Raw genomic sequence first — 19,032 nt, 5'->3', positions numbered from 1 at the left:
GGGAGGCAGGACTAAGTTCAACTTCTTCCTGTTTCCTGTGGTGGGAGTCACCCCTGGCTCAGTTTTGGTGCTCCCAAAAGCAATGTAGTACAAAACTATAATACAGGAAGAACTCAAAAAAAACGACAGCATAACATTAATCTTAACAAGAAGTAACAGGACAAGTAAAAGGCGAGAGGAAAGAGGTAAGAGAAGGGACCTCCTTCTAAGCAGTATATGCAAACAGGGCTACTGCAAGGGCAAGTCGAATGCCGTTCCTCTCTGAAAACACTTTCAGGTAAGTTGATCTCACTCTCTCTGTATGTTGTGACAGGCCAAATGCAGTCGGTGACCCATGGAAGTGTGGCGACCCCGGGAGAGCCAAGATGTCCTCCAGACCTCAGAGGAGAAGGACCCTTCATGGTGAGTAACCAATGGTCGTTCTCCCTCTGAGGTGGAGGACATCTTGTATGGGACCGACCTTCATACGTGCCGGACCGCCTCTCCTGTTACAACCCTCCGTGCTCCCTTCAGTCATCCTCTAGGGGTCTCTTGCAGGTGCCCAGCCCCAGGATGTCTCAGCTGACACAAGGGGAAGGGCCTTCTCAGTTGTGACCCTTGCCCTATATAATGTACTCTATGATGACATCCGTGCCCTACCAGATTTGTTTAGTTTTCACAGGGCATGAAAGGCTGAATTGTTTAGGTGGGCCTTTGGAGTATAATCAACATGTTTGGGTTGTTTTCTTAGTAGTGTGGTGCTAGCCCCATATTTTAATGGTTTATCATTTTAATGTTAATATTTTATATTTGTTATCCGTTTTTATGCTGTTTTTAACTTATTTATCCTGTTTTAATGTTGTACGTTGCCACAACACCCTTTGAGTGATTGAGTGGTGACTAAAAAATCTAATAAATAAATAAATACCTTCTGTGCTCATTGAAGTCAAGGGTGTAACTCTGCTTAGGATGCCTCTATAAATCTTGTAGAACTATCACTGGAACTTCTCACAGTCCAGGAAAGTACAAAAAGCATAACACTAGCATAAAAATATGAACCTGAATGGTCAATAACGAAATTAACCTGTTGGCCTAATCATTATTTTACCTTCATTTATTTTTAACTGAAAAAGAAAGCTTTTTATTGAAGTCTGTTTAGCTCTGAAGAGTGAATAACAGCATAGTGTTTATGGCCCACACTGTGTATTAAACTTGTCAAACACCTTTTATGTATTTATGTCAGAATATATCACCCTAATGAAGAGGGCTGCAATTTTTAGTTGATTAATTAGTTAGATTAATCAATTAAAACACTGGATATATTTAAAAGATGTCCCCAATTAATCAGGTAGCTAATTAAAAAAAGATTTTTAGTACAGCAGTTTACAAACACCAAAAACCAAGTTACCTTAGAAGAGGCATTCCTCTTTCTGCCGAACTCAGGGAGAACACCCAAAATGATTTGTACTGTATTATAGTACATGTATCTAATATCAATAGTATTTTTTCCAGAAACATCATTTTTCTCATTAATGCAGATTTAATCGGTTCATTGATTAACATTTCCTGGATTGGGTACAAGCCTTTTAAATAAACTTTTACATGGTCTGGAAGATGAGATTCCTGATAATTGAAAAATACTGTATTGGAATCAGTGCACCCTTTTATTTTATTTTACAAAATTTATATTTTGCCTTTCTGACCTCATAGGGGCCACTAAGGCAGCTAAGAAATTAAAACATACATAACAAAATCACATTTTAAAACCATTACAGCCAATTAAAAAGAACAACAAATCATAAAAAGACAGGTTGCTTATCTGTAACTGATGATCTTCGAGTGGTCATCTTTGCATTCACACCTCTGGGATATAGTGCGCCTGCGCCAACCCCGATCAGTACAATGGAAAGCAAAAGGAATTTTCGCACCCGGTCACGTTCCGGGCTCCACTGCGCATGATCAAGGGAGGGGCACGACAATCCCGCCAGTTCCTTCTGACCGCTGCCCTCAGTCTCCAAAGAAAGCAAGGAAGGACCGAAAACAGAGGGGAAGGAGGGCGGGTGGTGTGAATGCACAGATGACCACTCGAAGATCATCAGTTACAGGTAAGCAACCTGTCTATCTTCTTCGTGGTCTCTGGGAGATTAACAAGCAAAAACAGGCCTACCTAGAGGAGGGAGCTGAAGGTCCTAGACCTGCGCCGCCTATAACACTGCTCATCCCACCGCAGAACACTGATGAAGACATACATCCAAGGCATAATGCTTCACAAACATGTGAGGAGTAGCCTAGGTTGCTGCTCGACAGATGTCACTGAGTGACGACCCTCTCAGGAAGGCTGTAGACATAATTACTGCCCGGGTGGAATGCACTTGGAGTGGACCCGGGAGTTGCCTTTTGGCTGGTAGGTAGCACAGTTTAATTGTCTCCACAATCCACTTGGATGGATGCTGCAAAGAGAGCTTTTCCCCATGCACAGGTGTGGTATAGGAGACAAACAAGGCTAGTGACTGCCAGAAGGGCCTTGTCCTATCCAGGTAGAACAGGAGGGCTCTCTTTATGTCCAAAGACGATGTTCCTCGCTGCTCGCAGGGGACGGGAAGAATGCTGGAAGTACAATGTCAGCTTGCAAATGGAACTTGCCAAGTCTCATGGCCACCCCTCCCCATGCCACCAGAGGATTTTTAAAAAAATAAATCAGTAATTGACATATCACTGGAGTTATAATGCTATAGTGATATGTCAGTTACTATTTTTTTAACCCTCCCTAAAGCTTTCTGTTGGTTGAGTGTGCGTGTGGAATAGACTTGGGGGTCTAAGACAAGGAAATGGCACAGATGTGAACAGAAGCTGAAAAAATCCACACCTTTCCATCCCCATCACTGCAAACAAGATTTGGCTGTAATCTTTCCAAAAAGATCATCCCAAAATAGATTTAGGAAAAGATGCAGTGGAGTGGTGAAAAAGCCAGAAGGTACATGGATGCCATGTGGATACTGGGGAAAGAGACTGGTCCTATTTAGAGAGCCAAGGTGAAGCAAAACAGCCATGTGGAAACAGCCTATGTTACACTCATGTTACAATACCATGCCAAAGTGAAACTAAGGCTGCATTCAGACTGGCAGTTTGGCCCGATATAGGCACTTTTCACAAATGGATTAAATAGACCCAGTCACACAGCCAGTTTGGTGTAGTGGTTAAGTGTGTGGACTCTAATCTGGGAGAACCGGGTTTGATTCCCCACTCCTCCACTTGCACCTGGCTTGGATGACCTTGGGCAAGCCGTAGCTCTGATAAGAGCTGTTCTTGAAAAAGAGCCATTTCTGTCAGAGCTCTCTCAGCCCCACCTACCTCACAGGGTGTCTGTTGTGGGGAGGGGAAGGGAAAGGAGTTTGTAAGCCACTCTGAGACACCTTTGGGTAGTGAAGGGTGGGGTATAAATCCAACCTCTTCTTCTTCTTCTTCTTCTTCAAGTTGTACTCACCCCGTTGTATCATGAGTTGGAATCAAAGTAAATAGCCACAACATAACATGTGGTGCTTTTGGTTCCCCGCACATTCATCGTGCGTGGCCAGATGTCTGAACACGGGGGAGCGGAACAAAATAGATTGGCAGTCTGAACCTGCAGTTCCTGCTGCTAAGGTGCGTTGTTGGTTTTTTTGGAGTTTTTGTGTACACATATGCATGAGCACATATGCATGTGCATGCATTAAAAAGCTCGAACGGGCAGGACACTCTGCAGCTGAGGTGCTGCAGTAATTGGATGCCTGTCCACAGGATGCCTGTGTGGGTAACCTGCAGCAGGGTGTGCTGTCTGGTTGGTATGCCCCACAATATTTCAAAGTGGTACACTTAGAGGCAGCATCATATCATTTCAAGTCACCAGTCTGACTGCAGCCTAAATCTAAACATATTCTTCCACTGGCTCAAGCATGCAAATGACTATGGATCTCCCTGTTTTAGAACTCAGTGAGTTCTTGCATAGGGTCTTGTGCAAGGATTTGTGAAACAGCATTAGGAGCTTTTCCCATTCTTCTCATTGTTCTTTGGATCCTCCCCACAGGCATGAGGAATGCTTCTTCTTTTTTGCCCTAAACCAAATATATCTCTTTTGATGCAAAATACTTTTTTGCATTCAGTTTCTAAATTAAGTTACTATGCTAAATCTTTGTACCATTGTCACTGTTATGTCTTGAGAGACATAATGGTAAAGCATAATCTAGCTTCACTCATTATGCGGATTGTAAATACTGACCAATGGTGTACATTCTATGGATCTCCCTGTTTTAGAACTCAGTGAGTTCTTGCATAGGCTCTTGTGCAAGAATTTGTGAAACAGCACTAGGAGCTTTTTCCATTCTTCTCATTGTTCTTTGGATCCTCCCCACAGGCATGAGGAATGCTGCTTCTTCTTCTTTTTTGCCCTAAACAAAATATATCTCTTTTGATGCGAAATACGTTTTGCATTCAGTTTCTAAATTAAGTTACAATGCTAAACCTTTGTACCATTGTCACGTCCCAGAAAAATGTTGGTCATACAGTAAAGAGACTGTAATAATCATTTTAAAAGAGAGTTCCAAATAGTATCCATTAATGCAAGAAGGATGCTCCACTGACACATATGCAGTGAAGGTAACTGCTCCGAATGCTTTCTATCTTTACTTTGCTAAGGACATATGTTGCTAGCCAATCAACTTCTCCTTGCCTGCATTCCTTTGCGGGAGGAATAACAGGAACTGTGGAGATTTTGCATCATCTACACAAGTATCTTGGCATGCGTTAATGTAACTGGTAGTCAGATTGGACTAAGCTTTTCTGCCATTTCTATTCAATGAAAATTAATAAAAACTAGTCCTGAGTATAGAAACATAATGTATACCATCACTGTACATTGTAGTCAGATTGGACTAAGCTTTTCTGCCATTTCTGTTCAATGAAAATTAATAAAAACTAGTCCTGAGTATAGAAGCATAATGTATACCATCACTGTAAGTTGTAGTCAGGTAGGTGTCTCAGGATGGTCATATAGACAAAGCGCTATGCCTTAACTTACAGCAATTATAATGTGCCTCTGTTTCAGCTAATTTTATTGCAATGTTTGGCATTCTGTGAGCAGGATCCAAAAGGAATCTAAGATGCCGCTCCAGAACTACCCTTGGAAGAATTACAGTGACTGCCAAGTTGTAAATTTTGTGCTGATGATATCACTTAAAAAAAGACAAAACATACATGAGTACCAAATGTTAAACTAGAATCAGCCTGACTGCCAACCACTGAAAAGTACTGCAAAAAGCTGAGACCATGGCCTTTCCAGAATGTCAGAATCACTTCTTCAGTCTTTGTGAAGCAGTGACATCATATAACGGTATGCATTTCCTTTTTCAGTTCTGCATTTATGATTCTGATAACCACATACAGGATCTATGCACCATACACATAAAGAGCTGAAGATTACAACCAAACAATTATAAAAACAGTATTCATTGAAATCTGGTTTAAGTCTTTAATGTGAGATCTTTTTTGTTGTTGTTACAACTCAGAGGTTTGCCGCCATCTACATGAGGTTCCTCATATCATCTTATGGTCTCTGTAGCATACAAACAAGGTGAACAACACTGAGAATGCTTATGTTCTTTGTTAAATACTGCAATATCCTGGAAGTAAGCTTGTTGGAGAAAAAAATTGCCTAAGGTGACAGAATCTGGGAATAATTCATCTCCCCCAGCCTGCGCTTTTTTGATATCAAAAGGAGTCTTTGTCCCCTATTATATGAGGTAAATTGTGAAATGAACAAAATGGCCACCTCATATCTTGTTTGGCCTACCTGGGGATAGTTCTATCAATGGAAGGGATATATTCATGTTCTTATAACATAATTCACCCTGCAGAGTATGTTCTGTCACCAAGGAACAGAGAACTTTACCTTGAATTTCCAAAACCAGAAGTCTGTTATAGAATTTCCCTTAATAATATTGGATTGGCTCACTGTTTCAGGTGTCCAAATAGTATTTTCATGGTATCATAGTTTGGTCTGGGAAGCTTCTGTACAAGGGCATTGTTGATTTTCACTCTATTGTCACTGCTTCGGATTTCTGAAAGAAAAAAAATACAGATGCTATAACCAACAGGAATGTGCAACTGGAGCAATTATCACATATTGTTTTACACTGGTAATATTAATGGACAGCCAGCCCTGTCAGTTATGCAAAAACCAATAGCTCTTCCTTTTATAACCTACAGGGAAACTAAAACTTGTAAAATATTCCGGTATCTTCATTCAATCTTACCTACAGAAAGAATCTTTGTAATCTGGTGATCATTTATAACTGTAGCAAGCAAGATTTGTCAGTCACTAACCAAGATAAATATTTCTGTTAATCCTGTCACAGGAAATCCATGGATATTCTCTGGCAGAACAGATGCCTCGTTCCCAGTGTGGCAGCAATACCTATGCCTAGGTTGTGCTATTTCCAATTACATCATATAACTGAATTCTTTCATTTGAAGAAGAATTCCTGCCTATATAAAACTGGCATGTCAGGGAGAAAGTCAAACTAAGGTCCCAGTCACACGGGCCAGAAAATGCGGGGGGGGGGGAGAGCGTGCCCTTCCCCCGCGTTTTCCGGAAACTAGTACCTTGTATGTGGTGGTTTTTTACTCTGCATCTTTGGCGAGAAGCCACAAATTAGCCACAGGGGCACTACGCCTCCCAGATGTTCCGGTGTGATTGAGCCCGGAAAATCTGTGGGACAATCGTGCCTTCAGCGCAGCAAATGCTCCGTGCGAACGGGGCCTAAAACTCTTTTCCCTATTAACACCTATAAATTCAAGCAGCCCAAGTTCTGCCATGAAGCTCTCTGAGTGACTTCGGGCCAGTCACTTTTTCTCAGCCTACCCTACTTAACTTCATTGCATAATTTCATTGTTTACATACATAACTTTAACACTCACTAGTGAGCAATTCTTAGTTTTCATATACTAGTCTTTGCGTGGCAGCCCATCATTTCATTACCACTTTTCGTAGAAAACAATTAGTAATGAAAGAATGTGAGACTGAAACCTATAATCGCCTTTGTGATGTAAAACTTCTTTTGATGATGTGATAACAGTGTTGCTGCAGCTGACTGACTCAGGATAAGCATATTTTTTTAATGTGATTGATGGTTTTAAGTCTTAAAATATGGTTTCTGACTGAGATATTTGCATGAGATGTTGAAGCATGTATAGCTGTGCTTTCATTTCACAAAAGATAAGGTAAAATAAATGTTCAAGGCCCCTGACATAGGGAAACTGTTTTACATGCTGTAGGTTTTAGATAACCTGACACTTGTTACTATCCATTAGACTTTTTTTAAAAAAAGCTGTTCTTATTGCCTAAATCTCCCATTTCTATAGAGAACTCCAGTACTTCTTTGTAGAAATATCCAAATAGCTGCTGAAGACCTTATCTCAGCTTTATCACTACAAAAATAGATAGACATGAACAGTCCATGACTGTATAAGGACTCCCTTCTCTGCTCCATTTTTATCTCCCAGTTTGGGTTCCAGCTAAAGTAATTCTGTGGTCAGAGAGGTAAAAAGGACACCTGGCCATAGTCATCAGCCAGAAAATGAAGAGGCACTGGGAGCTTATACTACTCATTTCAGAAATCTTTTAAAAGTTCTTCCCTTTTAAGAGCAAATGAATTTATAATAATCCACAATTTTAGAGAGGGTCTATATGTTATACCCACCATGGTGATCGACGTCCCTGTGGCTAGTACCCTTGGTTGTTGTCAATGAGGATGGAGAATTTCTACCCACGGGTCCTCTCTTACATGCTAGTCTCCATGGTGCTTGCAACAAATAGGCCAGCTCTTAAACTGGTCAGTACAGCGGGATCTATTTGCATATCTGAAACAATTAAAAAAAACCTGAGCTGATAAATGTTGAAATAAAGAAAAATCTGGTTCACATAAGTAACTGTATGCTTTGTACATCAATCCATTAATGTTAATTTCAGGCATAGCAGATGAAATGAATCAAAGAAATATTTCAGTGAGCAACCCCTGTAAAAGACAGCACCCAATCTCTTAAATGTATATGACAATTTGAAAGTGCAAAATAGCCTTTCTAGTCTTCATGCAATCTTTGGTGAAAGGGGTGAAAAATATTTAGCCAACTTATTGGTAAAGTGCATAAATCTCAGAAGTAATGTTGCATATAACTATTTATGAATCAATGTATTTGTTAATTGTTATCCAATTGCAAAAGAAGAAGAACAGTCAACGTGTGGCAACTTTAGTCAGCATTTTTGAACTGGGAATGATAAACACCTCTGCCTGGCTCTGGCATTTATCAGTACTGAGATATTATTACCACATAGGCTCACAGCATGGTTACTGTTATCATCAGGGGGAAAAAGAGGGAGCTAATCTTAATGGTTTGTAAAGCCGTTACCTGCACTGGTCTGACATTTATCATGATCATCTTACCACATGGGTCTTCCATAGCAAAGGTATTTTATCTGGAAGGGACATCACTATGAATTATTATTTGCAGCTAGGTAGAAAATTGTATGTTGTAGATACCTTTTCTCATTATAAATCACAGTCACATTTCACCATTTCCCACACAAACCTGCTGAGGACAGGCTTTTTGCCATAACACTCACTCTCTCTTTTATAGTTTCATGAAAATATTGGATATGCTTTCATTAGAAAGGTTGATACTTATCTCGGTGGGTTTGTGTATGTGTGTATGGAAGAAAGAGAACACAAGATTTTTAAGATACTGTATTACAAACCTTGATTATTTTTTAAAATTGTCTTTATTAAAGCATGTTTTAGTTAACAAAATGAAATTGATTCACTTTCTCCACTTGGACACCATTTGGGGGTCGTTTCTCAGCCATGTGGTACAAGGAAAGGAAAGGGAGCAAAGGCACATCCTTGTTGTTCTCATAGCTCACAAACTCACTTAACCTCTGTTTACTTCCTGCCACTGCCCAAGAGCTGCATTTGAACTGCTCAAAAGCCACAGGTGACTTTAAAACCACAATTTGACAATCTGTGTTTTAATGGTTACTTTTTACAATAAGGTGACTGTTTCATTACAACAGAGCACAACCCCAAGGATTCCCTCAGGTCTGTGTTGAATAGGAATTATCCAAGAAAGCACTTAATATCGTATCAGGCTGTTTCAGCCCCATTTTGGAAGTACATCATATAGAGAGGAAGACAAGAGTTATTTGTAACATAGGCTGCAGTCTTTCATACCATTACACTGGGCCCATTGTGTGCATCACTTGGAGGGGCATTATTTATTTATTTATTTCATTATATTTTTACCCCATCTTCCCAGCAAGGCCGGCTCAGGGTGGCTTACAGCACAGTATAAAACAATACAATATAATAATTCAATATACCATATAAAATCCAATCATACAAAAGTTTAAGACCACAACTATGGGTCAACATTGTCAGAAACGCACTAAAGGCCAAGGCTTGGCAGATTATCTGCAGTTTACCCAGCTATCCACTCAAACCAAAAAGTGGGATTCTGTCCCAGAAGTCCTAGCAATGTTGCATTCCTCTGGAACATTTTTCCATTTTCTTATGAGAGGGGTGTCTCACTCACAGAAGACAGGTGTGCACCGTTGCCTCTGCCAAGCATCTCCCACAAATGGGAGACTTCATGCAACTTTCAGGTTTACTGGTACCTGCATGGTTAAAAGCGGTGTGAAAGAATGAGAGCTCTGGTCAATCCACTACTCCTCCCAGGAAGAAGCGGAGCTTCAGAGACCGCTACAATACTGTAGAGAACAGAACACAACTCTTTAGTATTCCTTTTAATCCATATAGGCTGCGATCATACGCACCTTTAGATCCAACATAGCTGTGAATGCCTGACAGATCTAAAGGGCATGATCAGACAGCAACATCTGGGAAACATCCCACAGTTATTGGCAAACCCGTGCTGCTCTGCCACAGAAGTGGAGCTAAAAGACCCTGGGGAAAGTCCAGCTCTATCTGGGTCCGATAGGCCATGGATGGACTTTCCCCTGTCTGATTGCTCAAACATGCTCTCATGCTGTCAGGATGGTCTGATCATTCCAGCATGACTTGGTGGTGTTTTTCTTTCCACCCCACTTAGCAGTATGCACATAATTGCATATTCCATGGGGAGCCCTTAGTGCAGATGTGCGATCCCTCATTTACGCACATGGGAAACAAATGACCAAAAACCCTACTCACCCGTGGTGGCATCTGATCACACAGTGATGGGCTAAGCCCACAGCACAAAGGGAGCTGTGACCTTGAAACTGTGTGTAAAACTCATTCAGAGGAAATAGTCTCACTTCCCCTCTGCTCCAACTGGTGGATGTGACTGCAGCCATAGAATATGGAGGAGGTGTGGCAGTGGCATACTTACTGGAAGGTATTTGGCCAGGCCTCTTCTCCCCCCCTCCCCAGAAATTTCGAGCTGGTCGTGTGCAGTATTGAACATGCAGGATTGCATATTTTTAAATGGCTTGGATCCAGTACTCCTGCTCAAAGACCAATTAGGTATAACTTGAAACCAGCCCCATTTGACTCTGCCTTGCATCCAACACACAATGCAGGGTTGACCAGGATTAAGCATCATGTCCCAAGGCATCCCCCAACACCCTTTTATACATTTGCTTTTGTAACATCGAGCCAGATGAAGAGTTCTGGAGAACTCAAAAGCTTGCACAATGTTATGTGTCATATGGTTTGACCTAAGAAAAAGTATGATGTGGCTAGTGTTCTTTCTTTTTGGATTTTGCTTTGGGACCAGCGTGGCTGCAAACAATTTGGAGTCAGGGAGCCAGAGTGTGAGCACACAAGGGAGAAATCACTGATTCCTGCCACTTTCTCTCAGCTAAATAGACCTAGTATTGTATTAAGCACTGTTCTCGAGGGTCCCCTGACCACCAGAAATGGCTTTTGGGGTACATTAAGTGGGAAGGAGGAGGTGGAAAATGCTGTTCTGTAGGAATAACTCTGCAGGAAACAAGCCACTGACAGGAAGAAAATGAAGGAACAAAACTTTAACTCTTCTGCTTCTAATACTTTACACAAATCGTGATTACAGTTATGTTAAATGGACATGGATATTTACAGCAAATCCCTTTGCTACATATCAGGAAGTCCAGAGTTTATCTCCAATAACTCCCATTTGATAAGAACAGTTGTGCCGTTTCAGCCCGACACAAATGCATTATGTTGCAAGGTAGTGGAGTGTGACCTCTGCCCCCACCTTCAGCCTTGCTGCATTATTCATGGCTGACAGACCTGGTGTTGTGTTACTCTACTACTCACTCCTTTTGCTAAAATCCTGCAAAACCGTGTGTCCACACTTAATGTTAAGCCGGCATTTATGGCTCATCCTAATGCATAGTTCAGATTTAGTACCTTGGGTCTTTGTGCTTTTTTACTTCAATGTGGTCTTTTAAAAAATTATGCTTCAAGGCTTCGTAAACTATTGAAAATGTTATCTTGTTCCTTCAGATTAAAAAAAAACACACCCTCTTTTGGCTTTCCTCTATTCTTTGTTGTTTAGGGTTTTTTTTTATCATGTTCACCTGCTCCCTCCAGAGGGAAGAAATATCTGTAACAAGAATATTTTGACTACTGGTTTTGTCTATCTGTCTGCATCATCTGCCTCTGTTGAAACATAAAAATAGAGTGAATTAGGTTGTGATTTGGAGTGCGAAAGAAAATGTGAGGCTTCTGGTGCTGGCTATAACCAGCCACAGTGTTGGGCAGATGCCGTGCAAGCTCCCCTACTGTGCTGCTGTGCAAGCTTCCCTGCTGGTATGTTTGCTATAGTTTTAATGTCTGTGAAAATTTTTTTTAAGGCAACTAAATTATGCTCTGCCCTCTTGGATGTAAATAAAACATCCGATTGAGACAATTTGTAGTGCCCTTACCCAGTTTCAGCAGTTCCATGCCAGCCCACTCATTTAAATATAATGATCCCCTCCCGAAATCCTGTACAAATGTTGCTACAACAGAATACAGGCTTGGCTCTTCTAGCTTAACTTTTTTTCCTTTTTTTAGCTTAGTGAGAGTAAATTGTGTGCATCTAGATAAAGGACTAAATAGGAATAAAACATATAGATGGATAAGCAGGCCTAAACCAGATAATGCATAAATATACTTTTATTTTTAAAAAATCTATTCTAACTTTTTTTTGGGGGGAGGTATCATTCGTTTTCTGAATCATCCAGTTTCGACTATATTTCTAAGCACAACTTCATGGCAATTTATGTGTCCAAATTAAATTTATTCATTCTAAGAAAAGAAAAGAAATAATTTATATCCTTTTATTCATTTCTCAAAAAAAAAAGGGAGGAAAGAGGAGAGAAATATACTGTAAAATAAAATGAATGTCAACTTGCCACATTTTTACACTAGCAATTGATCAGTTCATCAAATGTGGTCTATAAAGAAAGAGGAGTTTCCCGATGAATATTCATACATATTTTTCAGTCCATTAGCAAGACTTAAGACAATGAGTTTCTAACTCTATCCCATTTAACAAATATGAATGTGGAATTAATGGAATCATAATAATAATAATAAAAACATCACAGTACTTAGAAAAGTTAAACTTTAATGTCTGAGCCTCCAGGTGCCATCGTTTGAGGAAAAATAACCAATAATCGTCATTTTTTAAACATATTTGATGGGGCTGATTATGCAATGTGCAACTCTAAATGGCTTATAGCACATTGTACCATGGTTCCATTCCATTGGCTGCAGTAGGGTGCAGGCAGATGGATGACAGTGACAAGGAGAGAAGTGCTTCTGCTTAGCCGTGCGTTAAGATGCCATCCAGAAGCTCTGTGCACTGCAGACACTTCATTAGGATGCCAGGATAATGGTAAACTACCACTCAGAGTGACACCCCATTTCCTGCTTACTGAGCTCTCCAACCTCGGCAGATGTCAACAATCTCACAGTGCTACAGAGCAGACCTAACTTTCCAGTCACTTTGACTCCAATTTTTTTCCCTTAACAGTGCCATACATTACAGGCAATATGTAGCAGCAAGTTAACGGCAAACAGGAAACGCAGATTTTCTGGCCCCTAATTGTTACAGAAACAGTATCTCATGCAATAAGCAACCCTACCCTTAGAATACATAGAGCCAACTCTGCCTTTTTTTCAGATAATGGTTCCCCCTTCCCCCTTTTTGGTCAGTGCTTCTTCCTGGGTAATAAATCAATGAACTTTGATAACTAAAAAGCCTGATCCTGGAAGAGACTCCTGACACGATTTCATTGGTTTAACTAGGAAAATAATCTGTTCCTCTTTTTCTGGTATGTGTTTTTGTTCCGCTTGAGTTTGGTGCATAGTTCTCCATGTGCACAGAAAGAGCAGACTTGAACATCTGGATAGTGTGATTCCCCCCCCAACAAATGCACAACTTGAGGCTATCACACACCTCCCTGACAAGCAGTTAAAGCCAGCAGAGATGTGAGCTAGAAGGCTTTATCCTGCATTTCCTTCCAGAGACATAAATAGCCAGATAATCTTTTCTCACATTATTTCCAAAGACAGAAATAGTATGGATCACATGACAAGCAATATCTTGCATCTTGTACATTCTCCCCCCCCCCACACACACATGGTCTCTGTAGCAACAAACAAAACCTCTCAGAATGAAGGGGTAACATAGCAGTTCATTTATGAATCCATCAGTGTTAATATAGGGGATCTCAAGCTCCAAACAAGTCTCATGGCATACTAGTCCAGATCTGAGTGTTCACAAGAATAGATCCACATCCTATTTCCATGAGACAAAGGGGTGGGGAATATGAGGAGGCAAGGCGATACCATCCACCAACTACAATGTGATTGCTTGATGGGAATCAGAGATCCACCCCCACCCCTGCCCCAGCACAAGCCATTTTAACTCCTGAATGGAGAAACAGCCCTGACTGACTTTCACAGGATTCCTGTCAAGGTTTTGCTGAGCTCTGTTAGATGCAAAAGATGACAGAATAGGGGTAAAGGAGAAGAACAATATCACCCAGGTAATCTGGAAGGCATTATGATAGCATTTTCTTTCATCAGGCTAGCACAGAGATTCTTTGGAAGAAGAGAGCTATTTCTTTACTTATATTTCAATTAGCCCCAGCCTATTCAAAAGTTGTGCTACTGTCTAGATGTAAATTAAACTCCAAGCATAGAAATCCCTTTATAAATAACAGGGTTGGGGCCCACAATTGTGGCCCCATGCTGTTGCCAAAATAAAATAAAATAAAATACATTTTTAATTTTTTTTTAAAAAAAATGGAAAGCAGTCAAATAAGTCCTTTAGAAAAGAAATGTATACAAATAGCTGTATGAATTCCCAATGGTAGCATCTAGGGCTGACATAACTAATAACCCTTTTGTTTATATCTCTGTGAGAGGAATTATAATGGAAAAAACGTTGCTTCCTTTAAAAAGTGTCCGCCCCCCCCCCATTTCAAGGGCTTAGAATTAGTCAGAATTTTTAATAGTAAAAGGCACACCAATTTTATCCTTTTGTTCTTGATTTTTTTAAAAAAGCAAACAAACAAAGTAAACAGCATTTCCCCAGGGGAGATTTAGACTTGAAGACTGTTTATTACATCATTTGAATAAGACTAGACCTGGCCTTTTGACTTTGAACCACTACCAAATTTCAGGCTGTGAGGAAATTGTTCTACATTTCCTGACAAATCGAGTTAAGCAGACATTAAGTGGGCTTTAAGAAAACAAATGGCCATCTTTATCACAGGTGGACACTGATGGCTTAATGGGGCCTGGGCTGATTGTATCACTTCTAATGGCTTGACGGGAAGCATTAGGGTTTTTGCATAAAGAACTGGCATTGCGAACCCTGCTAACACAGACCTGTCAAGCGTTCTGTATCCCTTTGTGCATGGAAGCAGATGTTTGTATGTATACTATGAACTGGCATTAGCAAGCGACAGATGCCTGTATGAATGCCAGGTTTGTGAATTTTTACAGCAGGAGCATGTTCTGAGGAAGTGCAGCCCTGCCCTCTATCATAGGTAATTCCCGATGGGACTTTGCTAAATCCCGGCTATGTTTTCATTATTTGGTTTTTCTAGCAACTGGATGGATATGTCTGTCCTGAAAAGGGGAAGATGAGCGCACAATCAAATTCTTGCAGATTTGCAGCATCAGAGCTGTTGTGAAGCTATTGTTATATATTTTGTCGCTGTAATTTCCTATGTAATATAAACCACCTTCTTCAGAGAAGAAAAGGGGTAATAGCTATATAATTAAAACCTGGATTAATGTAAGGTTGTGAAAAATTTCCTCATGTGTTACTATACCCCACAAAAGTCAAATGACCTCATAGATCTCTTTCTCTCTCTCATATCATTTCACTACTCTCTGCATCCAGAACTTATACTATAGTTGTCTGTCAGTGATATGAACAGGTAGCTTGCAGTCCATTAAACAAACATTGGGCCCCCCTCACTTTTATTTGACATTTTATTTGGCTGTGACAAATGAGCAGCAGTTGGATTATAACATAATTTGTCTTGTCTTTATTACCAGCACAAAGGACACCATTCATTAATTATTCTGCCGTTGCAGCTTAACACTAACTGGAAAGGTCCCTCTTCGGACAGATGGCGGGGACGATGTTATTTATATCAATCAGCCAAAATCCTCAGCAAGGATTACTGTTCCTGAGACTACAATGATTTATTTCTTTTTACCTCACCCTCCCTCAACCCCTTCTGCTGTCAGAGATTTCTCTATAAAAACAAATTTGATGGGAATCTTAAAGCAAAGCCATATTTAACCTGTTAGCTCACAAAACAACATGCATGGTACATCAGTTTAACTACCCATCATATTAGTTAACTATTTTTGAACCCGTTTAATTGGGGGGGGGAGTGACTCAGGAGACTGAGGATAGGGGAGTGACTAAGTGAGGGTCTCTTCTGAGCAATGAGTTCTGCAAAAGTTTGCCTTTTCTGTAACATTATATTTCTGTTGCCCCCAGAGACCACCAGGATCAGGAAATAGTGCCAGCTGTCAGGCCTTCTGTTTCTGATGAGCTGACCCACCTTATTACAGAGAGACCAGCAGTAGGCCCTCTGAAAGATGAGCCAGAATGTTTAGCTAAACTGAGGGTCAAACAACCATACATGAGACAGGCGCTCATCCAGGATAGGGTAGCAATGGATTTTGCCTTATTTGCTTAGCCTCCTTAAAGACTCTATGTGATGAAACAGTCGTAATTTCTACAGACTGAATCCACATTTTGTTAAAAAAACAACAACAAAAAAACCCCTTCTGAAATCTCTTAAAGGACTGCTTCACAGTTGTCCTGGATGTTCTCTTTAAGAAAAGAACCTTACCCAGGTGGATTATTTCATTCCATAAAGGTTAAGGTTTACCGAGGTCATACAACCTGGCACAATGAAAAGACTAAAATGTGGAAACAGTTATTGTCTACAGAAATTATTGGTATAACCTTGCTGTCCTGATTAGTTTGCAAATATTAAAAGTTCCATCAAGACAAATATCAGCAACATGCAAATACCCTTGCAGGTTGTGATTAAGATTTTAAATGTATCCTTTTGCTTTTAGTTAATGAAAAACAAAGTCTTGGAGGATCTAAGTTGTAATTTATTAAACATGAAAGGCTCCTTGATGAAATATAGAAATGAGATATATTTTGCATTTCAAAGATTTAAGCTGACAACTTACTTGCATGCAAATAAGAGCAAGATTTGTAAAAATATTTGAAAAGAAATTATTCCTGAATGTACTTATTACAATAATGTGGCATGTAGATAAGAGAAACACACAGCATTAAAAGACATTCATTTCTCCAAAGTCTTAAAATTAGCTTCTTTCTGCCATTGTGTATTAATGTTCTTCTTCAGGAATGCAGCATATTAAAGAACTGAGCAGAATTAGTAATAAATTTGTTAATTACAAATTTAAGCAACACAACTGTGTTGTTTTCCCTATGTTTCTTTTCAAAAGAAGAATTGCTAATGCATTTTAATCATTTATGTATAAACATTTGAGAATAAAATATTCTGAAGTTTATCAATTTCAAGAGCTGTTTATTTGCTAGCAAAATAGGGCATGTTATACAACATATATCTTATCATTTTTGCTCATCAAATTCCCATTTGCAGAATGCAAATTTCTCTGGTCTAAGTGCTCTTGCACCTCAATTTAAATGAATAATAGGATAGACTCTATTAAAATCGGTTTAAGGTTGCCATGGGTGACATATCAGTAGGGTTAAAACGAGAAAAAAAGGTCACAGAAGCAGTCCTTACAACTTTTTTTTAATAATGAAGCATATGCAAGCATCTGTATAGACTTAAGCCACACCACCACCATATTGAAATGACAGACAAAGCATACTTTGTAGATTTTACTAACATTATATTCCAAACCAAATGAACAGGGAAATTATAGTCCCATCAGTAACTCTGGGAATACATTTAGTTGCACTGAAAATTAAAGAGTAAGCTCTGCTGCAATAATGCTGCAGACTGACAGGTTATGGATTTGTAAAAATAACAGAGAATGCAGCACAGGACCCTACTTTTCCTGGGATAAATCCTTCGTTTTAAGGCACCAGCAAGGTATCATAATCATATTGATCAAACAGCTAGAAACTATACCCAAACCTCTCTTTTTATGGAAAATGTTGCATTTGCAACTAACTTGGTTCATGGGATTAGGCATGTGCTCATTTGATAACTACTGAAAATTCTTCTACACCCTAGTAAAGGCTTTCTTGATTTCTTTACGTAAGGGCACATCGCATTGTTCATGTCATAGCCTTACCCTGTGTAATGTGGAACAAATAACACCACTGACCATTCTTAAGAGTTTGATGAGCAGAATAAAAATGTCTTCTGTTCTGAACATTAAGAACTGGTATTTGAAACCTATTAATGCACCATATTTATTACTCCCAATTATTCCCATTTGGATATTAGAGAACCAGAATTTCGCTACATTCCTTTCTTCCTTTACAATAAAAAGGAGCGGGGGGGGGGGGGGAATATTTCCTTATTTGCTAAGGTTACATTGCTAGTTTAATTTTCATGGGAGAAGTGGAATATTTTGAAGTGAGTAACATTTACCAAGTCATTAGTTTTATGCAAACTAGGAAGCAAGATGAAAGAAAAAAATTATCAATTATTTATAGATTGTTAAAATGTATCTTAGTGCAGTGCTACTGTATAGAAATGACAATTAGCCAAACTTACCTTCTTTAATTAATAATGCATACATTATGCTCTTTGGGCAGCTAATCACCAGTTCTACAAATTTGTTTGACACTGTTGAAGATACCTAGCACGTGGGTGTCAGAGAAAAAAGAACAGTGCTCTGGCATTAGTAGCCAACTTTCAAACGCTGCATTTGAAATGCATGCGGAGGTGTGCTAGTTACCAGGGCATCCAGTCTTCAGAATACTCCTCTCACTCTCTGCTCGCTTCAGTACAGACTCCGAAGCGTGAGTGCTTCTGGCAGTCTGATACCTGCATATGTGAACAGTGCATAAGGTTATCATTCAAATATCCACCATTTGCTAATCACAAAGCAAACCAGATTTAAAATAAAAACAACTCTCTGGTTTGTATTCATTGCTATCTTCTTGGGCAAGAGCTGATGCTTGGGAAAGTCTATGATAAGTGTTGTGTACCTGGGTACTGGGAAACTTGGAAAACGGCAGCTGCCAAGACTTGGTGCTTACAAGGCAAACACAGATGGAGAGAGTTTTAAAGACTCCGGTTCCATATATGTATATAGCCAAACTTCTTTTTTAGTTCTTCTCATAATACTCATTCTTGAGCTTGAACCAGACATTTCTGCCAATGCATGGCTATTGCCAAAAGGAGCAACCCTGTGTCTCCTTTCCTTTAATTTAGAAAATGGTGCCCTGATGCCATCATAGTGCAAGGATAAGGAGGACTGGCAAGTACCCAGGAATGTGATTCCATTCCCTCAGCAGGCTTTCCTTTTTATTTCCCCTTCCCTCCCTCCCTCCCTC

The 19,032-nt window shown here is 39.8% G+C and overlaps 1 protein-coding gene across 1 annotated transcript in view; it reads right to left on the bottom strand.

Annotated features, from left to right (window-relative positions):
* ARHGAP15 (Rho GTPase activating protein 15) overlaps positions 1-19,032 on the bottom strand; it is a 393,578-nt gene that overhangs the window by 59,983 nt on the left and 314,563 nt on the right. The window contains 1 exon segment of the mRNA XM_015424487.1: positions 5,966-6,071. Within this exon segment, the coding sequence (XP_015279973.1) occupies positions 5,966-6,071 (106 nt within the window).

Source organism: Gekko japonicus, unplaced genomic scaffold (assembly GCF_001447785.1).
Source record: "Gekko japonicus isolate JY-2015 unplaced genomic scaffold, Gekko_japonicus_V1.1 scaffold124, whole genome shotgun sequence".
In the NCBI taxonomy this organism is placed as follows: domain Eukaryota; kingdom Metazoa; phylum Chordata; class Lepidosauria; order Squamata; family Gekkonidae; genus Gekko; species Gekko japonicus.
This window is presented reverse-complemented; position numbering and strand designations above follow the sequence as displayed.